Raw genomic sequence first — 11057 nt, 5'->3', positions numbered from 1 at the left:
AAAAAAAAAAAAAAAAAAAAAAAAAAAAAAAAAGATGCTATGCCCATTGGGCCATCAGTAGCATAAATTTTTTTCTGAAACTGTTACATAGCTCCATTCAAAGGTTGAACTGGCCCTCCAAACTGTCTTTTAATAACTTTTTTTCTTTAATATACTGTTGCACATGTTCTAATGTTTTAGGCCTTATCAAATTCTTCTTTGGAAGTAGCCAAAATTTAAACAATAAAATGTCTTATATAAACATGCAAGCACGTCTTATACATTAACCTATCATAGACACCAACAAGAAGGCTCCTATTTCTTTTGTGGTAAAACAAACAAGACAAACACCACCAAAGCTGAGCAAGGTGCCCTTCCTGCGGGCTGCTCACACCCTGGAGAGCTGCCACTACCGCCCTATCACAGGGCTTTGCAGTTGTATGCACCTGGATTGTTTACCTTTATATTCCTCACCTGGTATGACAGGTATGACACAAAAGTGCTCAGAAACGTGTGCTGGGCGAACACATTTACAAGAAGGCCCCAGTATAGCTATGTGTCCAACCCTGACCCCTGCACCTGCACCCCTGCATTTCTTCACCTTCCCGCGCTTTGCTCTGCCAGGTCGCCCTCACACTCCCAGCCCATCCCGGCCGCGGAAAGCCCAGCCGGCTGGCAGATGCACCCTTGGCACCTCATCATCCTCTCTTCCTGCAGCCCCATGCAGCTCTAGGGCCGCTTTCATTTGTGCTTCCCCAGCAGATGTTTACTTCTAATTATGCTCAGACCACAAACTCCCTGAGGGCAGAGCCTCTTGCTTATCTTGTGTTCCTTGCTTTATGGACTTGAATTACCCATTTACACCTTTAAACTCAAGTATCTGATAGAAGAGCTATAATTCGACCTAACTCGTGTGTCTCTTTTAATAGAATAATAGAGTTATGTTAAACTTCAACTAAACACCTTTTGCTAGAAGTGATCCATTTCATCAGACACAGGCTTCGCACACACAGAGCCTGCACAGCATTCCCTTCAGGGGCGTCCCAGCAGAAGCCCGAGCTCCGGTGACTTTTTGGCTGCTCTGATTTACGCTGATCTGGGCTAACCCTCAGCTGTCGTCAGCCTCAAAGCAGGACCAAATCAGGTCAGAACCTTCAAAGTCACAACTGAGAATTTGTTTACAGTTCTGAGGTAGATCGCCCTTTGTTAGTTTAAGTGAAACCCTGCTCTCATTTTGAGAAAGCAACGTACAGCTCATAAATCCTATGCAACTCCACTTGTGATAACTGAAGATTTCACTGGTGTAAAATGTTACAGGGGTGGTAGAATATGAGTTGGTAACACGACCCTGAATTAATGGATTTAGACATTTTCTCTCTCCTATGGACAACACCCTTCGGAGCCTTGGAGAATGAGTGGAAGAGCAGTTGGCATTTTTAGGGATCACACTTCAGGTTTCCATTGAGTCGGGACGCTATCTAATTAAGATCTTCTGCCTTGGCGATAGGCCTGCACAAAGCAGATGTTTTCATTACAAAAATGCTACTCTTTTTACAAAATGATACTCACAGAATCTGAGGTTTAGATAACACCATGCATGCCCTAATTTCAGTTCTAGTTCTTACGAGGCCAGAACGCTGAGCGATCAGCTGTGGCAGCAGAGGACAAAACAGCAACGGCTTCCGAAACTTCTCTTTTTCGTCACCATGGACGCTACATCAGTGTTCAGTTTCAATTACAATTTCAATGCCGCAAAGCAAAAAACAACACCGACGACAACCGCCAAGCAACAAAGTGGGACTGAGCGGCTAGCAGCTCGTGGGGAAACACAACTGGAAGGCAACATGAAAGGGTGACAGGGTGGGGGGCTGGCGGTGACGGTGGTGGAGCCATGTGTGAATTCCTCCTCCATGTGACCAGCGTGCTTGGGACTGTCCCTCTGCGGTCAGGGTTGACGCATGGAAAACCATTGAAACACCGACAAAACTCAACACATTTACGAACATAAAGTCAAAGTTAGGTGGAAAATCGCCTTCCTTAAAACAAATCCACCTTCGTGGACTATTTATTATGACATCTTGAAACTGTTAAAAGTAAAGCACAATCAGTATTTTAAATGAAGGCAAGGTGACAAGCTCAATTACTTCAGGAAACTAAGGAACCTGAACAGTGGTGAGCGTTCAGATTGCCCCAGAACCCCTAGTCCAGGCGGGGCCCTAACCCAGAGTTTCCCTCCTGTGCGTTTCCTTCTGGAAGGATCAAGGAGAGAAAGTCTAAAAAACAACAACAACTACTACGCTGTACTCAGAATTTATAATAACGGTTCTTCTCACTTAAAAATAATGTAGGGTCTTTCCCTTCCCTCCATTCTCTTTTGGGGGCAGGGGAGGACAAATCACGGTCCCCTTTCAAGGGTTACAGGACAGAACACTGCCAACTGCCTCCAGCCTGGTGGCTGGCGTCCCAGTAAACACTAAGACAGAGCCACCAGACAGAGCATCAAGAGGAACTTTATTCCAATTTCTCCTGAAGGTGATTTCAAAACTTCAACTTTCCAGGGTGAAAGGTTGCCAAAAGCTGGAGAATGTGGATCGTTTGTGAGGTGAGAATAAAGAACACCTTCGCGTTTCAGTGGAGTATCAACACGAACCTTTCTGCTGTCCCAAAGCAGAAAGTCTGTCTACCTAGTGAGCTTCTAATGATTATGCTTAGAGATACAAATTAATAATATATACCTGTGTGTGTAAGCATATATCCTGTGCTCACCCGGATTCATATAACCTGATACACCCCCCTCCCACCTTCCGGCTCATATATAATTACAACATTGAATAAAATGGCTTTAAAAAAGTTGAGGAGAAATTCACACAAAACCTACAATTAACAATGTTAAAGTGCATAGTTCAGTAGCATTTAGTGTGTTCACAATGTTGTGCAATTAACCCCTTTCTCTAGTTTCAAGACTTTTTCATCACCCTAGAAGAACACACGCGCCCTTTAAATAGTCCCCCCCCCAGTCTCTCTTCCCCCGGCCCCTGGCAACCACCAATCTGCTTTCCGTCTCTACGGATCTGCCTGTTCTGGACATTTCATATAAGGGAAATAGAAAATGGACTTTTAAGTTACATAAATTGTCTGAATTATTATGTGGTAATTCCAAATGTAAACAAGGTACAAATCTGGGATTTGTGGCTTAAAATGATGTTCTGGGGTTCAGATTTCACAGACCAGTAAAATTTCACAAGGAATCTTAAAAGACTGACATTGGCTTACCACCCTAACTGACAAATAGGAACATTTAAACAAATCATAAAAGATATTTTAATACCAAAAAAGACAATCCTAGAATAGATAGACCTGTAAGTTGAATAAACTTAGCTTTATGAGAGACACACACTGTATCATCTTTATTTCTGCCTGGACAGGTAAAAGCCTTGCCCCAGAGCAGCGCAGGCATTTGGAAATGACTGATCCTGGGCTGTCACCTTCGGCACATCTGAACCTAGATAAACTACGTAGTGCACTCCTGGCCAAGAACTTGATCTTCCAAAAAATGATAACTTAGGGAATGAAACGGGTTTCATCCTGTAGGAATCTTTTTGATGGCCAAGACTGACCAGGTCTAAATCCACCTCAAGAATCAACAGAAAAGGATGGCAGCTTTGCAAGAGACACCGACACACTGACAATCAGGTAATTCCACTTCACCCAGGTGGACGGATGCCAGCCTGGGGTCTGGGTCTGGCGAGGTTAGACAGCAGACGGTCAAAGAAACAACCTTTACAAACACAAAAGCTCTAATGGGCGGGTTTCCCCCAACTCGGCCTTTTAAACTGGGGCATGCGGTCTGGGCATGTGCGAGGGGGGCGGTGCATGTTTATTACGGGGTAGACACGATACCCTTCCTGGAATATCAGTTTTACAAAGCAATTAAATCATGTTAAACATCTTTAAATTAAACAGTATTAATTATGAAACAGAATACAAAATTCACATAGCTTTCTGTGACAAAACCCAAGACTTCAGAAACTTAAACATTTTGGGGGTTCTTACTAGACCATATCAGGCCCATGGCCCCAGACTTCCAACAACAGCCGGTTCTCCCTCAGTCAGAGGAACTGCCAGGCAGAGTGTGAACTGCACGGTCCTGATCTAACCGATTCTAGCCCAGACAAGGCTACTGAGAGAGGCCAGGAGCGCTGACAAACTGTCCTAAAATTTACATGGAAATGCAAGGAATCCTGAACACAAAACAATTTTGAAAAAGAAGAACAAAGCTGGAGGACTCCCACTTCCTGATTTTAAAACTTCCAATGAAGCTACAGTAATCAAGACTGTGGTACAGACATACAGACCAATGGAACAGAATAGAGTCCAGAAATAAACCCTCACATTTACGGTCCACTGATTTTCAACAAGCACGCCAAGTCCATTCAATGGGGAAAGAACAGTCTTTTCAACAAATGGTGCTGGGAAAACTGAATAGCCACATTCAAAAGAATAAAGGTGGACCCTTACCTAACAGCATATACAAAAACTAACTCAAAATAGATCAGAGACCAAATGTAAGAGCTAAGATAAGATGATAAAACCCTTAGAAGAAAACATAGCAAATCTTTGGATTAGGCAATGATTTCTTAAATAAGAGACCAAAAAACACAAGCAACAAAAGACAAATTAGATAAACTGGACTTCATCCAAGTTAAAAACTCTTTTGCTGCAAACAGTACCATCAAGAAAGTGAAAAGACAACCCACAGACTTGGAAAAAGTGTTTGCAAAGCATATCTCTACTAAGGGATCATGATCACGATTGCCACCTTTGACTGCGCCCTGCAGGCCGCAGCACACTTCACCAGTCCGGTCAGCTCCCTCTCACCCTTCACACGTCCCAGGTCACCGCTGCCCCTCAACCTTCTGCAGAGGCCTCCCCTTGTGCCACCAGGAAACCCAAAGCCATTCGGCCTCACCTTCCCCAACTTCCTTCTTAAATTCCCCCTCCTGCCCTGGAAATTTCTGAAAACACACTCTGCTGAAGACGACGCTGAAATTCGGGTCTGCAGCAGATCTGGCTTTGGCAGCCTTACCATTCACACACAAGAAAGAAAGAGGGCTGACCGCAGAGTGACAATACCTGAAGCACAGCAAAACTGGTTCATTCAACAAAATGAAACACAACAATGAAAGGTCAGTTCAATCAGAACCAGATGATCTGAGTGAGGCCCTGGTTGGGGTGTGGAGGGTGACTGAGTTGCCCGATCCTCCTGCATTCCATGCTCTGCTGCCCTCACGAGTGAGGGTGTGCACGTAAACAGGCTGGGCAAGGACCGGCAAAGGTAACCTCTGGTCACGTCTCAAATCCAAATCCATGATCGTGGCCTTTCCATACTGTGTTCTAGCCAGTTAACTAAGAGCACAGCACAGAAACATAGAAAGACAGTACCCTCTGATTCTGACCGTGAAGATCAATAATCACATATGCTCTCTACTCTTAATGCTCTGCCTCTCTTTTACGTTTTTGAATAGGTATTATGTTTACGGGGTTCAAACACACACGCGCGCACGCACACACACACACGCACGGTGAAAACCCTGGCGTCCCCCCAACAAAGGTATCACTTTTAGTTTCCCGCCTGTCTTTGAGGTTCACCGTGGAGCCGTAACAGAAGTAGCCTGGCCCTCCCTCCCTGCGCGAGGACCAGCGGGGGCGGCACACTCTGCAGTGGCCTCCTCATCCACTGCTCGCTGACGCGTACTCCACTCATCAGTCCACAAAGAGACGCTACTTACTTGACATAAACCCTTTCCCAGCATTTCTCTCACCACATTGCCACACTCCATTCACAACACACTCCCCAGTGCGCTGAACCGGGGACCACCAGTGAGCTTATCAAGTATTACTTCTCTTGGGAGGCCTGCCCCCGCCCCCAGGCCCGCTCCCTCCTCCTTGGTGCCAGTCTGAAGGTGCACAGACATCACCTTCAGCGCCCAGCACAGTGCCAACCACCAAGGTGGTGATTTACAAATATTTGTCAAGGGAATGAGACAAAGCTTTAGGTGGCCGTAAGGCAAAAGGTCAAAGCTAAATTTTGTTCTCCTTTCTGTTAGGTATATTCCATAAAGTTTTCCTTCCCTTTGAAGCAAACTCAGTTAACTAAAAATTTTGGTCTTACTTTTAACCTTATGTGGCACAACAAAGGATGCAGCGCGGCTACGCTACCAACACTGAAGTCAACAAGAGCACACACACGGAGTATCGTAGGGCTTTATGAAAATCAGGAACATGAGTTCACAGGCTTTTTATAAACTACAATGTAAACGTCCCCTCAGTTGTATACATCATCAAGAAGTAGTTGTCTTTACTACTGTCTCCCCTCGGACAAATGCCTAAACTAAAACAGCCAGTTTTCAGATAAAGAATGTCTCTCCTCCTTACAGCCCAAAAGCTCCAAATTCTATTACTACCAATAGAACAATATATCTCACTTTGTTCTAAATTCAAAGAATTACTCATGAGGAATCTTTACCGGTACTAAGTTTATGTTCAGCACTGAAATACTCATTAGCTATGCTGAAAATGCAGCTTCAATGTAAATCTTTCAGGATGTACAAGTTCCTTAAACGAAGTGGAAAGCAGTCCCCGAGTCCATGTTTCTTCAACGGGAGTTTCCAGGCTACGCTAAGGGGCAAGTGGGCGCACTTTTAGGCCCCACTGACTTAATTTCATCCGTACCCACAAAGCCCCAAGGTACAGCCTTACCTTCATGACCCAGAATCTGCATCTCCTGTTTTTCTAGATGACACCATAAGATCAACTAACCTGGTTTCAGCTGCACTGCACTCTACACCGCTGTGAAAAACTGAGAGCAGAAAGTACTGCGTGGCTAGATCTCTGTGATAAAGGAGCCTGTGAGAGCAGCCCTGTGCACATCCAGAGAGGTGTGAGCCCGGAGTTGTGAGTCAGAAAACCCAAGAGCTCTTCCTTCTGACCTTAGGCAAGTCCGGGAACCTCTCTGCTTTGGCTTCCACAGCCGTAAAAATAGGACTAATAATACCTGTTTGCTGTCTCATAGGAAATAGGATGGTTAATGAACACCTGCAAGGAGGTCTGAAGATGAAAAAGGTTCCTGGGCCCTAATGACAAACAAGCGTCTCCACCCTCCTTTGGCTATTCGGCCATGCTGCAGACGGGGAGGACCAAACTGCTCCGAGGAAACCGGTCTTCCTAAACAATCTCTCTTAAGGCCACACAATTTTGAAAAACTCTGGAAGAAATGCATTACGGTAATGCTTGGTGTACCAGACAGTATGCAAGGAAGCACACAGGGATGGCAGGCGCCTGAGCTGCATTGGCTCTTGGGCTGCTGTGCCTCATTTCTGCACACTCCTAACTGGTATAAATACTTACCTGGGCAGCGTGTTTTCAGTTACTTTGGATGTCACAGTCAAGGCTATTAACTGGCTGATAAGTCCCTGTTTCCTGACGAAGAACACTTTACCAAATATGCTTCTTAAACTCCCCTTTATATTTTTAACATGATGTACAGTTTTAAAAATTATTTTAGGGGCTCCAAGTTTAGCTTACATTTCACTTAAAGGCTCTCCTCCTTTTTTAAAATAGAGGAAAGGCTCAAATAAGCAAAGGATTAAGCCTATATACTAAACAACAAGACTGGAGATTGAACTGTTTTTTATAAGTTGGTATTTGGCTTTACAGAAACACATGTGCGTGCATATGCACACGCATACCCCCCAAAAGATATTTTCCTAATCTACGTAGGCAGGGCAGTCTACGTTTATTTAATTGGATACTGATAATTGCAACGCATACCAAATTAAACACAAAAATTCAAGGTTAAAACTTTGAAAGTTTACATTGAACTGATGCACAACACTTAGAAGTGAAAAATCCAGAATTCATATGCACTGATACTGTACTATTTGAATAAGAAAAGTCAACCCAAGAAAGTTTACATGCCTTAGAAAAGGTCAGTTTAAATATCTGATGGCCTCCTCTGGAGAATAAATGAGACAAAATAAGAAAGGAGTGCTTAAGGGGAAGAAGTAGGCAGAGAGGAAGAAGACAAGCAAAACATTTCAGGACATCACAAGTTTAACTTTGGCTTAAAGTGTAAACTTAAGTTAACCTTTGTTTAAGATTAATAACACCTCTTCAATATAATGTCATTTGTGACTTTATTGCAAAGAAAAAAAGTATCTGAATTTATTAAAGTCTTAAAAAAACCCCTCACTCATTGGACAGTCACTCAAGTTTTCTACCAGCATAGCATTTCTCTTAACTAAGGATAAGAGAAAAGGAGGAATCTGCTCATTCTTATCCTGTACTTTTGTCCTCAGGGACAGCAGGCTGGAATTTGAATCTAAGCTCCTTTCTTTCAATTCCCTTGAAAATAAGTAATTTAATCAAACGCATTTTAAAATATAATGCATTCGCAGACTCAGGAAGGTATGGAGACAGTCAAGGACACCAGTGACCCGGTAAGCGACACTGTTAGGCCTTCGCCTTGAGTCCGCTAGCTCGATTCTGGTACGATTAGATCTAATTTGGGAAGGGGAGGGGGGGGGTCGCTAAATTGACAAAATCCCAATGTTTTCAACATCTAGTAAAATATTCTAAACAGCAGGCAAGAAGGGTCATCCATGTTCTCTCAAGTGAGATGTCTCCCTGGGACCAGGCCTCAAGCACACAGAACTGTCCACATGTCCTGCAGCTTGGTGTGGCAGAAGTGGTCCAAGTTCTAGTCAAACAGTGCACGGTTTCTTCAGGCCTTGTCGCTCACTATCTGGTCAGGTCTGCTCGTGGACATTCGTTTTTGATGTCTGTAGAACGAGCACAGAGCTTCTTTCCCATCCGGCTGTGGGCATTAAGTGTTTGCGATGGTCCCTGGGATGGTCCAGGCACGGGGCAGGTGCTCCTCTAGCTCCTGCCTCCTCCCAGACGTCCACCAAGAGAGTTTAAAGCAAATTAGCAGGAAGACGCGGAAGACCACACTTAAGAGTTTATGTAATGTATGTATACATAGTACCAATTCAGGATAATACAACGTAACACTAGCTCTGAACATCATCAATTATTTTAGAAAACTATCAAGATGCTAAGACCTTGTAAGAAGTTTAGTTTTCTAAAACTGCTATCATGTCAACTTTTTTTCTTAAGAAATAAAAAACCAGGGAATTCCCTGGCAGTCCAGTGGTTAGGACTCTGTGCTTTCACTGCTGAGGGCCTGGATTCAATCCCTGGTCCGGGAACACTGCGTGTCAAAAAAAAAAAAAAGGAAAAAAAAATACTGTATACTTTCAGTGAATAAATAAATCCATATTTACATTATTTAATGTGAAAATACGCACACGCAGACAGAGATGTGGAATGATATACAGCAAACTCCAAACAATTTGCTCTGAGATGCCAGGAAAGGTAGGAGGCTGATTCTGGGGATAAAGCTAGGGGGAATTTTAGTTTTATTCGTAATTAAAAAAAATTTTCAAAGTGGCTATATTCACATATGGATTTTTTTAAAAGATTAAAAAGATAAATGGAAGCTGACTAAGGCCAAAAGAGAGGCCCCGGGTCCTGGGGTGACTCCACTGCCCACACGCTGGGTGGAGTTATCACCTCCCACTGTGGCCTGGGAGACCTGTTTACATTACTAGCTGACTAGTTAATCTGGGAACTTTTTTTTTGAGGTAGGAAGAGAAAAAATACAGAGGCTTGGTAAAAAACAGGGTCAGGGTCACATCCCGCTCATGCTAGAGAGCTCTCCTAGGCCAAGGGTCTTCAGTTTTTTTGGTGTCAGGATCATGTCCTCTAAAAAAGTCTGGAGGACCCTGAAGAGCTTAGGTCACGTGGGTTCTACCTACTGATAATGACCAGATTAGAGAATGTTTAAAACATTTACTTATTAATTCATTTAAGATAAGAGGAATGGACTCATTTCGTGCTAACATAAATATCATTTTGAGGATAACTTCATTAAAAAAACAGCAGGAAGAATGACACTGTTTTACATTTCTGTCTATTTCTTTAAAGCCTTGCTTAAAAGTCAGGTAGACCTGCATTTCTGCTTCTGTAGTCAATCTGTTTGACATGGTATTTTGCTTGAAGTATATGAAAAGAAGCCCAACAGACACGTTTAGTTGAAAAAGGGAGGTATTTCAATGGCTTTTAAAAAAAATTGTCGATATTCTTCTTTGATTCTATGCTAACATTCAATAAGTGGTAGTTTCTTAAAGATTAGTTGCACCATGGAATCTGGAACCATATTGATGGATGTTTCAGTGGCCTCAAACCCTGAGATGTGTCCTGCAATTTCAATGTGTCTCCTGCCCACGCATGTTTGCAGCATTACTGAATGTGATGGCATGCAGTCATGCAGATCTTCCACCGTTCACATCAAGAAGCCCTGTTTGTTAGTATCATCAGGAGCCGTCAGCACCAGGAGCTGTCAGGTTCGCGCTGGCGGATACAAGTTTTCCAAAATTCAAATTTTTGCTTGCAAGTCTGAATTTTATCATAGGCAACAAATAGTGTCACTGCTGTTTCCCCTGAATTGACAGGCTTCCTTCATTCCTTTTCGAGAAAGCAAACGTCAAATATTCAGGTCTTACTAACCCAATCTGTCTGTTGTTTGTTCTTTCAAGTATTGAATAAAAATGATGTTCCTGAAGAAAGTGGCTGGCTCAGTCTGCAACTCACACGACTGTGCAGTGCTCCTAGAGGCTGCCAGCACACTGCAGTGTGCCCGAGCGCTCCGTGTGAACTCTGCACATCATCCACAAAATGTTATTAAAAGGTGTGTTTGCAAGGGCTGAGATTTACTAACCCTAACATTTCATGCTTCATCAAGGATAGTCTTAGGTCCGACTGGTGTGGCGTGGTGGAGCACACGCTGGTTTCTAGCTGGACACCACTGCGCACTCCAAGCAAGGAGCTGTTCTACCCACCACTGCCTTTGCACCATCAGGGCGAACGACCACACGGTGAAAGAGGCAAAAAAGGCCTTCGCAGTCTTGGAAAGACAGTTTTGACCTTGCAGATCCCTTGGAAGTATCTCAGGGACT

General features: G+C 43.6%; 1 protein-coding gene across 11 annotated transcripts in view; it reads right to left on the bottom strand.

The window, feature by feature from the left end:
• PPP2R5C (protein phosphatase 2 regulatory subunit B'gamma) overlaps positions 1–11057 on the bottom strand; it is a 131742-nt gene that overhangs the window by 75668 nt on the left and 45017 nt on the right. Inside the window, exon 2 of one of the 11 annotated variants that reach the window (XM_027120590.1) lies at positions 1328–1488. The exons of 9 other annotated variants lie outside the window; for them this stretch is intronic. In XM_027120590.1, coding sequence (XP_026976391.1) covers positions 1328–1349 — 22 coding nt within the window. In that variant the 5' untranslated portion in view covers positions 1350–1488. Of the gene's footprint in view, positions 1–1327; positions 1489–6738; positions 6764–11057 lie in introns of those variants that run through there. One more of the 11 variants, XM_027120591.1, reaches the window with a different exon arrangement.

This window comes from Aethalodelphis obliquidens, unplaced genomic scaffold, assembly GCF_003676395.1.
Source record: "Aethalodelphis obliquidens isolate GAN/ISIS:26980383/991018 unplaced genomic scaffold, ASM367639v1 scaffold21, whole genome shotgun sequence".
Taxonomy (NCBI): domain Eukaryota; kingdom Metazoa; phylum Chordata; class Mammalia; order Artiodactyla; family Delphinidae; genus Aethalodelphis; species Aethalodelphis obliquidens.
Note: the sequence above shows the minus strand (reverse complement) of the source record. Positions and strands in the feature narration are given on the sequence as shown.